General features: G+C 23.6%; 3 protein-coding genes across 3 annotated transcripts; 2 read left to right on the top strand and 1 right to left on the bottom strand.

Annotated features, from left to right (window-relative positions):
• Positions 1–212: 212 nt before the first annotated feature.
• LOC122502502 (mitochondrial import inner membrane translocase subunit Tim22) lies at positions 213–3,368 on the top strand. Its single transcript, XM_043612603.1, has 5 exons — positions 213–465; positions 873–1,229; positions 1,685–1,869; positions 2,034–2,106; positions 2,980–3,368. Exons 2-5 carry the CDS (start codon positions 989–991, stop codon positions 3,060–3,062), a joined length of 582 nt encoding a protein of 193 aa, XP_043468538.1. The 5' UTR covers positions 213–465; positions 873–988; the 3' UTR covers positions 3,063–3,368.
• A 167-nt stretch (positions 3,369–3,535) lies between these two features.
• Positions 3,536–9,183, bottom strand: LOC122502501 (septin-1). Its single transcript, XM_043612602.1, has 6 exons — positions 9,016–9,183; positions 8,187–8,379; positions 6,077–6,335; positions 5,477–5,842; positions 4,518–4,622; positions 3,536–4,403 (listed from the first exon to the last, which is right to left on the bottom strand). The coding sequence occupies exons 1-6, from the start codon at positions 9,037–9,039 to the stop codon at positions 4,271–4,273; spliced, it is 1,080 nt and encodes a 359-aa protein (XP_043468537.1). The 5' UTR covers positions 9,040–9,183; the 3' UTR covers positions 3,536–4,270.
• A 370-nt stretch (positions 9,184–9,553) lies between these two features.
• Positions 9,554–16,745, top strand: LOC122502515 (phosphatidylinositol N-acetylglucosaminyltransferase subunit A). Its single transcript, XM_043612616.1, has 7 exons — positions 9,554–9,728; positions 11,589–11,745; positions 11,917–12,096; positions 12,817–13,051; positions 13,160–13,457; positions 15,299–15,659; positions 15,744–16,745. The coding sequence occupies exons 1-7, from the start codon at positions 9,691–9,693 to the stop codon at positions 15,801–15,803; spliced, it is 1,329 nt and encodes a 442-aa protein (XP_043468551.1). The 5' UTR covers positions 9,554–9,690; the 3' UTR covers positions 15,804–16,745.
• The last annotated feature ends 1,238 nt before the right edge of the window (positions 16,746–17,983 follow it).

Below are 17,983 nucleotides of genomic sequence, written 5' to 3'. Positions count from 1 at the left end.
TTCATGGCAATTAATTCAATTATTTTTTTTTAAAAAAAAGGAATTTTAAGAATGTGTCAGAGAAGGACAAAGATATATGTTTCGTTTTCGTTCATAAAAAAGCTTATTGTGGACTTAGCTTTAGTAAGGCTGCGTCCATAATAATTGAAGAATAGGCTATTTTTATGTCCTAAACATTAACATAAAATACAATAGATTTTATAAATTTCTTTTGTACATATGATTTTTATATTATGTTTAACGTAAGCACATAAAAACAGCTTATTATAGACACAGTGTAATAATATTTTTGTTATGAATAAAAAATAAAAAAGAGCGAATTGTGAACGTAGCCTAAACACACGTGCGTTTTTTTATTGCATATAATAATAAAACACCCGGTATTTAAATATATCCTGTGACCGACAAATTTCTCAACAAAACAGAAAGACGATCTCAATAATATGGTTATTAAACATTGACAAGGTAAATATTATTAGAGAAAATTTAAAAAATACTTCATTTCTGATAATAATTAATACATTTAGATTGATTTAAAATTTCATGTGAGGCATGTCAGTTAAAATCGTTAAAATCCTACATAAATAAACAAATTTCTTCTCTCATGCTAAAAAGAGGTTATCTTGTTTTAAGTATTCAAAGTTTTCGTGTTAATATTGTTAATAATAATAGGTATTTGATTTATATTACATACTGAAAAAAGTTATAGAAAATTTTTGTTAAATTGATGATAATACGTGTAAAATACACCTACAAGTATATTTTTAATATATTTATATTTAAGTAAAATTATCAACTAATGTAATGTAATGAATTTTTTTAAAGAGATCATTAAGTATTCCTTAAAACAAATATATTTTTTAACATTTCAGAAAATGTACTTGACGAGTATAAATTAATTCTTAAATTAGAAAAAAGAATTGTTTCATTCTGTTCAGGAATGAGATATTAGAAATTAGAAATTAGGGAAATTAATTATAAAGAAAGAATGGAGCGGACGTTTTTTCCACAACCACCACAACCTCCATCGGCTGCGGTGAAAGAGAAGCCACCGGTGTCAGAATGGGATAAAATTATGCTAAATCTTATTGGAAATCAGCAGAGATTTCGTGAAAATATTGTCATTCCAAGGATACTTGGACAAATCCATATAAAATCAGTTGATGAAAAACGAGTTGAAATGGTAATGGAGAGCTGTGTTTTCAAAAGTTTTATGAGCTGCGTTATAGGTAAATTCATATTTTTCTCCTAGGTATGCATTTTTAAAATTTTAATAATCACCTTCAAATTTTTACAATTCGTCGCTTTTTAAATCAATTGCTATCAGAATTCAACGACGATAATTAAATTATTTAAATAGAATAGTTTTTGTAAATTTATAAAATAATGTATTTTCAAAAATCCAATTATTTAAGATAATTAATTTCTTTCAAGGAATTTAATTAAAATTGCACTGATAATAATTAAATCCTAAAGAATTTTACCCAAAATTTTTGAAAATAATTAAATTCTATTAAAAAATAAAATTAAAATTGTATTGTTTTATTATTTATGAATATAATTGAATACTTGCAAAGAGTTTTTAAAAAAAATTCATTTAAAATTCTATTCAAAGTAATGAAATTCTTTCGCTCACATTATTTTTGCTAATGGAAATATTAATAAATGAATGAAATTATTTTAGGATTTGGATTGGGAGCTGCGATAGGTTTATTTACATCGAGCGTGAATCCCAACGTAGCAGCAGTTGAGAAACAACAGACTGTTCGTGAAATTTTCCACGAGATGAAAACAACGACTATGGGTTATGCGAAAAACTTTGCAATGGTTGGTTGTGTATTCTCGGGAATTGAATGCGCAATTGAATCGGCAAGTATATTTCTTAAAAATAAGTTATATTTAATCATTTCAAATATTGATTTCACATTGTACAAAAGTTCACCATTAAAATGTAAACAATAACAATATCGCACGTTCAATCTTTAGATACATTGTAATTAAATGCGCGTAATATCTTTTTATTTCAATTTTAGTATCGAGGTAAATCGGACTGGAAGAATGGCACTTATGCTGGTGGAGTGACTGGAGGTCTCATTGGATTGAGAGGTTCTTATCCATTATTTCATTATTTTCTGTCAAATTCCTTTCATTATATCTTTTTTTTTGTTTGAAAAAACAAAGATTTAATTGAAATTTATTAAATTGATTTTAATTCAGAAGAAAATTTTCAAAATTATATTCATAAAACATTTTTTTAGAAAATTTTAAATATCTTTAGGAAAAAAATCCCTGTAATTTCTATTTGTTAATTACGATTTTTAACTAGATTATTTAAAAATTTAGTTAAAAAATTTGAAAAAATTTATATTTTTCCTTTTACAGTTTTTCAGCGAAATCTAAAGTATTTTTTTAAAGAATTAAAAAATGTTCATAAATTTTATTTTTTAATTATATACTTATTGATTGATAGTCATTACAAAAATTGAATATTGTTAGAAAAAAAATTTGATAATGATCTTTATTAGAAGATAGAAAATTAGAAAATTACCTCCATAAGAAAAAAGTTTTTTAGAAATTCACTTTTATTAGAAAAAAAAAGTTGTAGAAGATAAAAAATTAGAAAATACATTTTAGAAAAACTGCACCCAACCGAATATTTTATCTTTTAATTTAATTTTGATAAAATAAGAACCAAATTTTCGTTCTCAATTCATCAATTTTTAAACTTTTTTTCATTAATAATTACAAAAAGTTTCGTTTTGAATTAGAGTTTGTAAAATGTGAATTAAATAAAAAATTAATTCACATACTTTTTGTACTAAATATTCTATAGTAGAAAAAGTATTTCTAATTAAAAATACATTTTCTACGATTAGAAAATTGGCAAGATATTTAGAAAAAATGAAATTCGTCACACAGAAAAGGATATGTTTTATATTTGCCGATTGTCACGGACATTAATAAAATTTTTGTTTTCAGCGGGCGTGAAAGCTGGAATAGTTGGAGCTGCAGGTTTTGCAGCCTTCTCAACTGCAATAGATTACTATATGCATTCATTGTAAATTAAAAAATAGTCGCATGCAAAAAGAATTTTTAATCTTTTAAGATTAAAAATTCTTTCCGTACGTTTAATTTATTCCAGTCGTACCAAATATAAAAAAAACCACATACAAAATAAGTACATTACTAAATGAAGAAAAAAATCTGACCATCCAGATCGATAATCTCTATAATTCTTTGGATTCATCGTTTTTTTTCTTATTATATATAATATTGTATATAAATTTATGTATACGTAAAAAATGGAAATAGAAAAACGCAGATTTGCCTTCACAGTTATATCAACTAAATATATATATATAAAAATATTTTAAAAAATGATTTATTATAAAAACAAACTTATAAATTCGTATCAAACGTTTAGTCACGATTGTTTTGTGCAAAAACATAAAGTGCCTACAAAATTTATTTTTCTCGACTTTATCATGCTTAGAATAAGACAGCTTTTTTCAAAAATATGACATACTCTCATGTGTTAGTATATTAAAATGTAAAATATTCTTTATTCGTAACATTTCTTACAAAACATATAAAAATTACTTATTTGGAAGTAATTGGAAGAATTTTAGGCATTTGGAATTGATTCTTTTTGCATTCTAGTCATGAGAAATCTAAGAATGTGAAATTAAATTTCTTATTTACAATGCTATCTGGTTCGTTGATAGAAACTGGCACTTCAACATTAGATTTCTCAAGATTTTTTTTCACAGTCTTTAAAACGAAATAAATCCCTTTTTACGATTTAAAAAAAAATTGCTTTCACTATGTATATAAAAAAACCCCCTTATAACAAACATTCTGAACTTAAAAAAATAATAAAAAAAAAATAACGTAAATGGTGAATATTTTTCGACCCAAGGCTTAAAAAAGAAGATTGAAACGACATTAATCGAGAAAAGAGAATAAAATTGCAAGGCACTTTTCTGAAGAGTTTGTCGTTTCAATCGTCGCTTTTTTGTCATGTTTGTTGCGCGTTTTCTTTCCATGTTGTTTTAACAAATTACTGAGGTACAAAATTATCACCGACTTGAACGAGACAATTCTGATTATTTTTTTGCGCTTGAATTGTGTCGATTGTCAAAAGTGAAACGAGACATATTCTGATTGTGCGTAGAGAAAAAAAGAAACTCGCCTCAAAGTCGATGTGTATGCGAAGATCAGTTATTGGCACTTGGCAAGGCGGACATTCCTTCTTTTTTTAAAAAATAAATTATGGTTGTTGTTGCTGCATTTGGGCTTGCATAGCGGCGAGCATTTCCTGCATTCTTCGTAACTCTGCTTCCTTTTCTTGCAAGATTCGATCTTTCTCCGAGCCTCCGACCGTTTTTTCATTCTCAACAATGCTGTTAACAAAAAAATATTATTGATCAAAAATTAATTGGAAGATTAATATCATAATTATTATTATTTATTATTATTATTTTTAATATCATTTTTAGTATGCTTTAGTAACTCACTTCTGTCTTCGAGGAGGAACAGGAGCGCCTTTCGCTAATCTCTCGCTTCGATAATTTTCATAGTGAACTTCTTGAGTTACTTCCTGTAAATCTTGCATGTGAGTTCTGAAACATTTTTTAAATTAAAGAAATTAGTTTTATTTTTTATTGCCTTGACTTTTCCCTGATTTCCAGAAAAGTTTTTAACTTCTTTCCTTTATTTAGATAACAGACTTCGCACTCGATAATTAATTTTAAAAAGTATGTAACAAAAAGTAGCTTTCAAACTAAGAAAGTAGTAAAAAAGTATATATATCGAAAAATTAAACTTGACGAACAAAAAAACTCGTTTTAGACACTTCACAAAACTCACTAAAATTCCATTACATATTTTTTATTTTCCTGACTTTTTCCTAATATTCCTCAAAATTATTTATTAATTTCTTATCCTGCTAATAAATTGAATTCCTGCAACGGAATTAAAATATATTAAAAATATTTAAATTCATGAAAGAATTTAAATATTTATAAAAATAATTTCATTCTTGCAAAGAATTTTATAAAATTTTTAAATAATTAATTTCTTACAAAGATTTTTAAAAAAAATGTTTAAAATATAATTAAATCTGTTGATAAATTTTATGAAAATAGTAAATATTGAAAATCATTAAATTGCGAAAAGTTTTTAAAAATAATTGAATTTTACAAAGAATTCTATTAAAATTGTTGACAATAATTGAATGTCTGTGTGCTATTTTATTAAATTTTTTTGAGAATAATTGAAATAATGAAAAATAATGAACTTCCAAGAAAAAATGTATTGCTTTTAAAAATAATTGAATTCTTGTGACGAATATTGTAGTTTTTCATGGCTGAAAAGTAGCTAAATAATTTCAAATTAAAAATTAAAAAAATTCATTTATTAAATAATTGAATTATTTTTTTAAGTGGTAAACTGAATAAGTTACAAAGATACTCACATAAGCATTGTCCGGAGTTTGATGAAATCGCAGTGATCTGGATTTTCAACTTCGACAACTCCCCAGGGATACAGACGACCGCGAACTTTTTTGCCCTTAACTTCCAGAAGAGTATTTGCACCGCACACAGCAAATGGAACAGCTTCTTTCAACTGTCGCACTTGCTCCTTGTAATCTTCATCCTCGTCACTGTCGCAATCGGGCAGAGGGTAAATCTTTATTCCATTCGCTTCGATTTCCTCCATTACACGTTTCTTCAAACGCAAAACTTCCTTTTTGGTAAGTACATCAGCTTTCGCAATGACAGGAACAATATTCACTTTATTGTGCAATTGCTTCATGAATTCAATATCCAGTGGCTTCAATCTTAAACAAACGAAATGTTTCATTAAATTTCCAAAAAGATATATCCACGAAAAAAACAAAAAACGACGAACAGAAATATTTCAAGTTAAAGTTTTTAAGCTTTAATAACTCAAAAACTAAATGCAAATTAAATAAACTTTCTTTTTAATTTCATTAGACAACTATAAGGGTATCAAAAGGCGTTAATTCCAAACAGAATTAATAAGAATTTGTTAAATAATAATAAAAACAAACCCGTGTCCAAAAGGGGAGATAAAGTAAAAGCAGCAATGTATTCGATTGTCGACAATGTTCCTTCTGTTCAAACCACTTTCATCACGTAGAAATCTCTCAAACTGATCATCAATGTATTGAATGATTGCTCGGAAACTATCAGTATTATCGATAGCATCTCCATAGCCAGGAGTGTCGACAACAGTCAAGCGAAGTTTTACTCCCCTCTCTTCAATTTCAACCGTAGAAGCATCCAGTTTAACAGTTTGATTGGTTTTTTCTATGAAATCAGAAAAATTCCATAGTTAATACACCTATTTACAAAAATAAGTTACTTGTAAATTAAAAATCGTTTTAAAGTTAAATTTATATTTCAATGTTTTATGATAAATATCTCAAAATTTGCCTGTTCGGAAATTCATCAACTTTTAATTAACGAAAATTAAATTAAACAATAACAGGCCTCATTTACAGCCTCTTTTCTTCTCTTGGCTAAATATTTCTGATTTTTTTTTAAAAGTTGTTTTAAAAAACTCGTTTTAGTCACTTCACAAAACTGACAAAAATTCCATTCCATATTTTTTATTTTCCTGACTTTTTCCTAATTTTCATCAAAAATATTTACTTCTTTTATATCCAGCTAATAAATTGAATTCCAGCAATGAATTTTATTATTCATGAAAGAATTTAAATATTTTGAAGAATAATTTAATTCTTGCGAAGAATTTTATAAAAATTTTCAAAAATAATTAATTTCTTATTTGGACTAGTTTTATGTAAATTCTAATTTAACTAATTGAACTCCTGAGAAATTTTAATTATTTCTGAAAATAATTGAACTCTTAAGAAGATTTAAAAAAAATGTTTTAAATAGGTATAATTGAATTTTGTTTGGAAATTTTATGAAGATAATTAAATTTTTACAAAGAATTCTATTAAAATCTTTGACAATAATTGAATGTCTGTGATGTATTATATTAAATTTTTTTTAAAGTAATTGAATTCCTAAAAAGCATTTTGTTGTTTATCGACATAATTGAATTTTGCAAAGGATAGAGTTTTTTTAAATAATTGAATTTCCAAGAAAAAATGTATTGCTTTTAAAAATAATTGAATTCTTGAGACGAATATTGTTATTTATGAAAAGAATTAAATTTTGCAAAGAATTTTATTAAAATGACTCAAAATAATTGAATTTTTAGGAATAATTTTGTTATTTATCGGCATAATTGAATTCTTTCGAAGAATTATTTATGTAAATTATTGAATTCTTGGGAAAAATTTAATTAAAATCTAAAAGAATAATTGAATTATTTCAAAAAAATTTAATTAAAATTGTATTTAAAATAATTAGTTGCTTTGGAACAATTTTATTAAAATATTTGAAAATAATTGAATTGCTGTGAACAATTCTAATATTTTTGTAAATAATTGATTTTTTCGAGGAATGAAATTAATTTTTTAAGAGTAATTTCTTTTTTTGAGCAATTTCTGTAAAATTGTATTAAAAATAATTGAAATCCTGCGATGAATTTTATTATTTTTTAAAATAATTGAATTCTTGCGAAAAATGTTATTAAAATATTTAAAAAGAATTGAATTTCTGTGAAAAATTTTGTTATTTTTTAATATAATTGAATTCTTCATAAGAATTTTATAAACATTGTTTTAAATAATTGAATTCTTGTGGAAAATTTTATTTCTTTAAATAATTGAATTCTTTTGCAAAATTTGATTAAAAATGCTATAGATATTGAAAATAATTGAATTTCGAATATTTTAAAGAATAATTGAATCATTCTAAAGAATTTGATTATAATTCTTAAGAATAGTTTTTCGATTTCTAGTATTAGCGAATTTAAAGTAATGAAAATTCTAAAACAAACAGAAATAGTAGGTTTTAGTGGCTGAAATCTAAAAAAAAATAAACAAATAGTAGCAGAACGTAAAAAAAAGTAGTAAAAAGTAGGTTTTAGTAGATGAATGCAAAGACTGCGAAACTGTTCAAAAACTCAGGAATATTTGGAAGAAAAGTCACACATTTTGAAAATAACCGAGGCCTGTAATAATAATAATATATTTATAATTAAAAATTTTATTAACTCGTCATCTAATTTAAAATACAACTTACCAACAGCGTCAGGAATTATTCTTTCGGGATAAAGATCCGTGAGAAATAGACTGTTAACTAGAGTTGATTTTCCCAGGCCTGATTCACCGACTACCATAAGAGTGAATTCGAATCCTTTTTTCACGGACTTTCGATGAACTTGATTCGGCAAATTGGCAAAGCCTACATAACCAGGTGTTTCAAGACTCGCAAACTGTCAACACGCAAAAAAAGATAATAAAAAAATTATTAATATGAAACATGTTAAATTCTCTTAAATAAATCAATGCTAATTTAAAATCACTTAATTTTTCTCAAAATTACTTTTATTTATTTTTTATTTTCGGCAAATTTAGCAAAGTCGGCGTTTTCAATCTAGGGCGGGGTCCTACTATAAAATACTCTGTAAAAATATAAATAAAACAGTAAAAAAAATTTGAGAAATACAATTTCAAAATTAATTTTAAAATTTACCCTTAATTAAGATAACAACAAGATGAATCAATTTCTCTATTCTTAAGGTATTTTTAATTAAAAATTTCAATTTGATGTCAAAAATACACAAGAATAATGAAAATAATCAATCAATAGTATATTATTAAACATTTTCTAAACATAAAAATTTCAAAACAAAGAAATTACGTTAATAAGTTGTCAAACAAGTTTATAGGTTATTTTGAAAGTTTCATTGTCCATGTGATTCATACACCATTCATACATCTAGTATATTTACTATATGCAAGAATTTGGATCAATAATAAAAAAATCCAGGATATGGGTAAAACATTTGACACGACCGGGATTAAGGATTTGAAAAAAGCCGACACAAGTTTATATTTAAAGCACTTACCGTTTTAACACTTTCACTCGACATGTTTTAATGAATTTTTTCGCACAGGAAGATAAGAGATTTTGTTAAAGGGAAAATATTTAAACAAAGAAATTCTACAAACTAAGTATATACGCGAACAACACACAAAATTGCCAGACGCCAAAAACTGACAGGCGGAAATACCATAAAGGTGAAGTTGGCACAATAAATCCAAACGACCCCGCCCACAGAGATTTTCGCTTCTGCGCATGCGTTTTAGGACGAACTGTTACCTGATTGGTCTAAATAAGAAGCGGGATTTTTAAAATGCTTTAAGAGGCGAAACAGGCGAAATACAAAATATAAATTTGTTTGACATTCTGTCAACATTGCGACTGTATACTAATGAGTAATATTATTATAATATTAAGCTATGATGGGAAAAATAAGAAAAATGTATTAATTCGACCGTTTGAATAGAAAAAATGTGTATGACTGTTTGAAGAGGAAGCAAATAGTTATTCTATTGCTTCCCAACCCTGCGACCCCTGCAAATCCTGCGATGCATGTTTAAAGGTTATGTTAGGTCTAGTTGACAAAATTGTCAAGTGAAATTTTGTAAATAAATTAGGTAGACAGTTTATTCAATGCATATAGTTTATTTAGAATTTGTATCATAAATTGTAATTTATTAACAGTGACATATATGTTATAATGCTTCCAACTAAGGATAAAGTGAAACATAGAATATGGTATTTATTACTTTAAAGAAATATGAAATTCATTATTCTAAAATTGTTGATTATCATCTTTGATTTTCATGATATTTAAAAAGAGGATACGACGAAAAATTAATATTAATCAAAACTGTCACTCTGATAACTATAAAAAATTTTTTTCTAATATTTTTGAATTTTTTATTTATTTGTGTCAATACTCAGATTATTACAAAAAAAATTCTATTTTTTCTGCGATTTCCAACATTGACTTTTAAAGGAAAAGTAATTTATTTTTTCACTTATCCTCTCAATTTTTAGTGGGTGTTGACTGTTGAGTAATTGATAAGAATTTCATGTTTTGAACTCGAACCTTCCTTTGTGATTATGAAACAAAGTCTTGATAATCTTTTTAAATTTATTTTAAAAATGCACTAAGATAAATTTTTTTTACAATATAATATGATAGTATTTTTATTTATGTCTTTTTTAATTTTTGAAGTACAAAATTAATTAATTTTTTTACTTATTAATAAATATTTTATTAATTTTATTAATTTTTTACGTGATTTAGAAAAATTTCCACACTTTAATATTATCAACAAAAGATTTATTGAAATGATAAAATTGTCGTTTCTTTTGAAATTTTTTTGATAAAAAAATAGTGAAAAAAAAATGAATTTAATTTTAGAAGAGTTGCGTTTACAATTTTCACAAATAAATAAACTTTTACAGGTTTTAATTTTCAATTTTGGAAAATTAAAATTTTGAATGAATTTAATTAAAAATTTTAAAGAATTTAGATTTTTGAAAAAATTTAAAATATTCAAATTCTGAAATTAGTTAAATGTTTTAATAGATGATTAATTAATTATTAAAAATAATGGATTTTTTAGAAGAATTTTAGTTAAAAACACTAAAAAAAAATTGAATTTTCAAAAAGTTTTTAAATTATTGCAAAAATTCAATTATTTTTAGAAATTTAAAAAAATTGTCATCATAATTTCAATTATTTTTATAAATAAAAAAATTCTTCTCCGAAATACAATTATTTTTACAAATAATAAAATTCATTTCAGGAATTCAATTATTTTTATAAATAATAAAATTCAGTTTAGAAATTCAATTATTTTCATAAATAATAAAATTCAGCGCAGAATTTCAATTATTTTTAATGCAATTTTAATTGAATTTCTCTAGAAATGTAATTATTTGTTCAAAATTTTGATTATTATTTTTTGTATTTAAATAATTCAATTTTCGTAGAATTGTCGAATAAAAATTGATTTAAAAATGAATTTCAATCAAAATTTGAGATAATAATTGAATATCAAAAGCATTGTAGGATGAATTTTTAGAAATAATAGAATTTTGAAAAAGTTTCAAATTAAAATCTCTGCAAATTGGTATTTTTCATATTTTCAACTAACAATTCTGTAAAATTAATTTTTTTGAAAGAGTGTAATTAATTTTTTTTATATTATTTGAAGTTTTTATTTTAATATTATTTAATTTTTTTTTAATATTATTTAATTTTTTAATTATTTAATTGAAGAATTTCTGAATAATCAAACTGCCGTAAAATTGAATTATAAACAAATGGATTTGAAAATTCTCAAAGAACTTTGTCAATAATTCTAAAAAATTATTGATTTAAAGAAGAATTTTATTTAAAAATTCCAGAAAATAAGAATTATATTTAAATGAATTTTTAAAAAATTTTGAACTCAAAATTGCTTAAAAACTGAAATTGATGTTTGAAAATAAAAAGTGTTTTATAAATAATAATTTTTAATAATAAATTGAACACCGAGTTTGATAATAAAATATATTTTTGAAAAATGAATTTGTAAGACGTGTTCTTAAAAGTTAATTAATATTATTATTTTTTTTCAGTATGGTTTCTGACTTTTTTTATCCAAACATGGGAGGTGTAGAACAGCATATTTTCAACTTATCTCAATGTTTAATAGAAAGAGGTCACAAAGTTGTTGTTATGACACATGCCTATGATGATCGAGTAGGAATTCGCTACATGACGAATGGTTTAAAAGTAAGTATAAAATTAATTAATAATTCAAATTTTTTTTTTGGTAAAAATATATCAACAATGACAATATTTAATTTTTTTTAACAATATTTGCATTTTTCTTGTGAAATTGACACAATTTAATTATTTAATTTTTTATTGAGTAATAATGTAAAAAATTTATTAATGTTTCAGGTTTATTATTTACCTATTAAAGCATTTTACAATCAGTGTGTTTTACCAACAATGATTTGTTCCATTCCTTTGATACGATACATTTTTTTACGAGAGCAAATACAAATTATTCATGGACACTCGGCATTTTCTGCTTTGGCCCATGAGGGGATGTTAATTGGTCGATTATTAGGATTGAAGGTATATTAAATTTTTGAAACCAATAAAAACTGCATCCAAGTGATATTGGGCTCATTTTCAATGAAGGCGTAAATTTTAAACGTCGTCTTACTAATAAAAAAATTGAATTTTTCCATTTTCATTAAGTTATTTTTTTTTCGATTTTTAAGAGCTTAAGAAATCTAAATAAATGAACGTCGTGTTGGAGATATGACAACATTACTTTAGCCTTAATTATTCTTTTAAATAAAATTTCTTAATCTTTTTTCTATGTACTCAATAAATGCAAAATGTTTACTATAAAAATTGACAACAACTATTAATGAATAGATTTTATAAAATTGATTGGAACAACCAGAAGGACGCTTTCAAAAGAATCACCCACATGTTATTTAGAATTCAACTAGGCATTGTATTATTTAACTGGACGAGCGTGACTACTTAATAGTTAATGAAAAATTGAAAATTTTAATTTTTCACGTAGCTCGACCTTGTATTTATTTTCACTCTTTAAAAATAATTCTAAACTAATGCCAATCTCAATTTTTTGCCTATTTTGTTAAATACTGCCATTGAAAATTTTTACTTCTATTCACATTATCTGGTTTATGTTCAACAAATAAAAAATTTTGCATTTATCAAATTTAAAGGTTGTGCAAAATCATTTCTTTTTGAAAATTTTTTGCAAATATAATATACGCTTCTGTATCGACAAATAAAAATTTTCCATCTATTTTTCAGACTGTCTTTACTGATCATTCATTGTTCGGTTTCGCAGATGCCTCTGCAATATTAACAAACAAGTGTTTAGAAATCGCTCTAGCCGATTGCAATCATTGCATTTGTGTTTCGCACACTGGTAAAGAAAACACCGTCTTAAGAGCGAAGGTTCCCAAAGAGAGAGTTTCGGTTATTCCAAATGCCGTGGACACGGCGCATTTTACTCCTGATATTAGTAAAAGAAGTAAAGACTGCAGTAAGTATTTAATTTTGAATTTTTTTGCATTGAGAGTCATCCTTTTTATTTATAGAAAAATATGGTTGAGAATATTATATTAATTTTTTAATTATTATTCTTTTTCAGTTACGATTGTTGTGATTGCTAGATTAGTTTATCGAAAGGGTTTAGACCTTTTGGCGGAAGTGATACCAAAAATTTGTTCACGTTATTGTGATGTTCACTTTCTCATTGGAGGTGACGGACCAAAGAGATGGCTCATCGAGGAAATAAGGGAGAGAAATTTATTGCAACACAGAGTTACGCTTTTAGGAAGTTTAGAGCATTCGCAAGTGAAACATGTTTTAAATAAGGGCCACGTGTTTTTAAATACAAGTCTCACTGAAGCATTTTGTATGGCAATTGTCGAAGCCTCTTCTTGTGGGTAAGTTTTTTTTTCTTATGAAAATTATAGAACACTTTTTATTTTCATACATTAATTTCAATTTTTAAGAAATTGAAATTCTACGAATGAGTTTTATTATTTAAGAAAATAATTGAATTCCTAAAAATTATTTTATTATTTATGAAAATAATTGAATTATTGTGAAGAAATTTAAAAAAAAAATTGAATTTTGGAGAAGTTTCAAATAATTGCAAAAATTCAATTATATTTTCAAAAATAATAAAATTCTTTTTTGAAATTCAATTATTTTCAAAAATTTTAATAAAATTCTTGTCAAAATTTCAATTATTTGCAAAAATTTTCTTAAATTCAATGACATTCAATATCTACTATTTTAATACAATTTTTTAAAAGAATTCATTTATTTAAAAAATTTTTTATTAAAATTCTACGCAAACTTTTAATTATTTTCATAAGTAATAAAACAATTTAACAAGAATTCTATTATTTTAACAAATTTTTTATAAATTTCTTCGCAATAATTCCATTATTTTCATAAATAGTCAAACTCATCGCAGAATTTCAATTATTTTTAGTACAATTTTAATCAAACACCTCGAAAAATGTAATTATTTCTAAAAATTTTATTAAAATTCGTCAAAAAATTTAATTATTTAAAAATTTGTGGGTGAAATTCTTTATGAGAATTGAATTTTAGGAAACATTGAATTTATAAATTATTTATTTTTGTATTTAAATAATTGAATTCTCGTAGAATTTGTTAATAAAAATTGAATTAGAAATTAATTACAGTTAAAGTTTTAGATAATAATTGAAATTTTGGAGAATGTACTAATAATTGAAATTTTTAGAAATAATTGAATTTTGAGAAAGTTTCAAATTGAAATCTTTGAAAATCTGAATTTTTCATATTTTTGACTAACAATTAAATTGTAAACAAATACATTTGAAAATTCTCACAATTTTTTATTAAATTATTGTAAATAATTGATTTAAAGAAGAATTTTATTTAATATTTTTTATTCTTCCCATAAAATCAATTATTTGAAGGAATTTTAATAAAATTCTTTTTCAAAATTCAATTATTTTGATAAATATGAAAATTCATCACAGGAATTCAATTCTTTTGAAAAGCAATAAAATACTTTGCAGAAATTAAATTATTTTCAAAATTTTTTAAAAATTCTCGTCAATAATTAAATTATCTTTATAAATAGATAGGGAAATTCTTCTCAAGAATTAAATTATTGTCAAAATTTGTTTTTAAATTCTTCTCAAGAAGTCAATTATTTTCAAAAATTTTAATAAAATTCTTCTCATAAATTCAATTGTTTTCATCAATTATTATTTAAATTCTTGTCAGGAATTTAATTATTTTAAAAAAATTTAATAAAATTCTTCAAGAAGTTTTCAATTATTTTCAAAAATTGTTATAAAATTCTTTAATATAATAAATTTCATTAAAATTTTAATTAAATTCCTTAAAAGAAATGGAATATTTTCAAAAGTTGTTAATATAATTCTTCGTAAAAATTAAATGTTAAGAAACATTCAATTATTATTTATTTTTGTATTTAAATAATTGATTTCTCGTAGAATTAAATTATTGTTTTTCGTACTTTTAACTAACAATTCTGTAGAATTAATTTTTTTTGAAAAAGTTTAATTGCATAATAATTGATGTTATTGATTTAATGTAGAATTTTAGTTAAAAATTCTAGAAAATGTTAATTGAACTGAAAGGATACAAATAATTTTGAAGAAATTACAGTAAAAAAAAAATATTGAATTTGATTATTTTGAAAATCTTGATTCCCAGGTAGTTAATTAATAATCTGAATAAAATTTTAAAATTACAGACTGCAAGTGGTGTCGACGAAGGTAGGAGGCATTCCTGAAGTTTTACCCTCCGAATTGATTTACCTCGTTGAGCCAACAGTACCTGCATTAATCGAAGGACTCGAGAAGGCGATAGCAGATTATAAACTGGGACTCAATATCAGTCCAGACAAGGTGCATAAAAAAATCGAGTCTTTCTACAATTGGTTCAACGTTACGAAACGAACGGAAGTCGTTTATGATTTAGTTCTTCAAGAAGAGGCGAAAAATTTGGGTCAACAATTAGCGAGTTATCTAGAAAGTAATGTACTCGCTTATCTTCTAGTTATTTCCATCTGCTACATAGTATTACAAGCTCTGGACTACTTCGTTCCAAGAACGGTAAAATTTATCAAAATTTATCATTTTACACTAAACTCCAAAAGTTTTTTTTTTACTTTATTAATCGCTTCTTTATCATTTCAGTACATTGACATTGCGGAAGATTACAAAAGAAGAAATTATAAAATTAAAAAATCACAATGAACGGGATTCGAAGTATAAAAATTGAGAACATTTGGAAATTAAAAGTATTCGTTTTTTATTCTAATTTATGATATTTACATTTTTACATTTTGTATAATATTGTACAATAGTTGTAAATATTTTACTGGGAAAATATTGTAAATTCTCCGAAGTTACCAAAGAAGTGGCAGAACGAAAGTACAACTTTGGAAAAAGATAAACAGGATAGTTTCTATTTATAGTTTTTATAATTTTATAAAGAGCAAGTAACATTACAATATTATTTGTACAAATTGTGTTCACATAGAAATGCTTTTTTGTAAATAATTTTAAATGTTTCGAAAATTATAATTAGTTACCAGTAATAAAGTGGGGAGGATTCACCAATGGTGGGTTAGCTGAGGGAAAAAGCTCAATTTTATTCTACTAACGCGATTGTAAATAAAAAAAACTGCTACTATCACTTACCATTTAAAGGATGGTATTATGGTTTTTAAAAAATTAAAAAAAAAAGAATTGGATAGTATAAAAGATCAAAAATTCGAAACGTATGAAACAAAGCATTTTTTAAAAAAGTGACAAAAACACACTTTCAGTTCTTTTATAATTACAATCGCATAAGCACAATTTGAGCTTTTTTCCTAAAGCTGATCCATCACCTACCCTATAAAGCGTATTATAGTATTAAATTATATTAGAACTAAATATATATTTTTATATAAAATTTTGCTATACAAAGTATTTTAAAGAAAATTGTATCGAAATTCCAGTATTCATTTGTATTAAAATTTAAGTAATTAGAAATATTTAAAAATTAATTTAATAAATTATATATATATGTAATTGCAACAAAAAAGTCATTTTCACTATAGATTGCAGGCTTCGCACTCATCTACTAAAACCTACTATTTACTACTTTTTTTACGTTATGCTACTATTTGGGTCTTTTTCAGATTTCAGCCACTAAAAACTATTATTTCTGTTTCTTTTAAAAATTTCACTACTTTAAATTCGCTAATACTAGAAATCAATAAACTATTCTCAAAAATTATCATCAAATTCTTTAAAACGATTCAATTATTTTCATAAAATTTCGCAAAAGAATTCAATTATTTAAAAAAGAATTGATAAAATTCATCCAAAATTCAATTATTTTTATAAATGTAATTTTCAAAGAAATTCAATTTATTTTAGAATAGCATTTTCGACAATATTTCAAAAAAATCAATTATTTTTAATACTATTTTAAATTAATTAATCCAGAAATTCAATTATTTTCACAAATAAAGTTTTCCAAAGGAATTGAATTATTTAAAATAAAATTTTCATAATATCTATTATATTTCGAAAAAATTAATTATTTAAAACAATGTTTATAAACTTCTTATGAAGAATTCAATTATTTTCAAAAATAACAACATTTTTCACAGAAAATCAATTTTTTTAAAACATTTTAAAAATATTTTTTGCAATAATTCAATTATTTTTATAAATAATAAAATTCATTGTTGGATTTCAATTATTTTTAATACAATTTTACAGGAATTGTTCAAATAATGTTTAAAAAAATTCTTAAAAATTGAAAATTCCTCGAATTTATTTAAAAAAATGTTTTTTTTCAATTCTTTGGAAGAATTCAAATATTTACAAAAATATTAGAGTTTTTAACAAAAATTCAAATATTTTCAAATATTTTTAAAAAGTTGTTCGAAAAATTTTTCTAAAATTGAATGTTTATATAAAGTATTTTATCAAAACTTAAATCAAATAATTTATTTTTTTTAAATTTAATAAAAATTGTATTTTAATAATCTGTGAAAATGTTATTATTTATGAAAATAATTGGAATTTTCGCAAAGAAATTTATTAGAACTTTTTTTTTAAATAATTGAATACTTTTGTGAAATTTTATTAAAGTAGTAGATAATGAAAAATAATTGAATTTTAGCGAAGAATTTCGTTATTTGGAAAACTGATTGAATTCTTGTCAAAAAAATTTTATTAAATTGTTCGAAAATAATTTAATCGTTTTAAAGATTTTTAATCGTTTTTTTAAAATTTTATTAAAATTGTTTATAATATTTCAAAGAATTCTATTAAAATTTTTGAGAATAATTTCTTTTACTTTATAAATTTTTCAAAACTCTTGGTATTTGAAAATATTCTTCAGTTGTAAAATTAAGAAAAATTTGTTAAAATAT

Source organism: Leptopilina heterotoma, unplaced genomic scaffold (genome assembly GCF_015476425.1).
Source record: "Leptopilina heterotoma isolate Lh14 unplaced genomic scaffold, ASM1547642v1 Lhet_232, whole genome shotgun sequence".
Lineage (NCBI taxonomy): Eukaryota > Metazoa > Arthropoda > Insecta > Hymenoptera > Figitidae > Leptopilina > Leptopilina heterotoma.
This window is presented reverse-complemented; position numbering and strand designations above follow the sequence as displayed.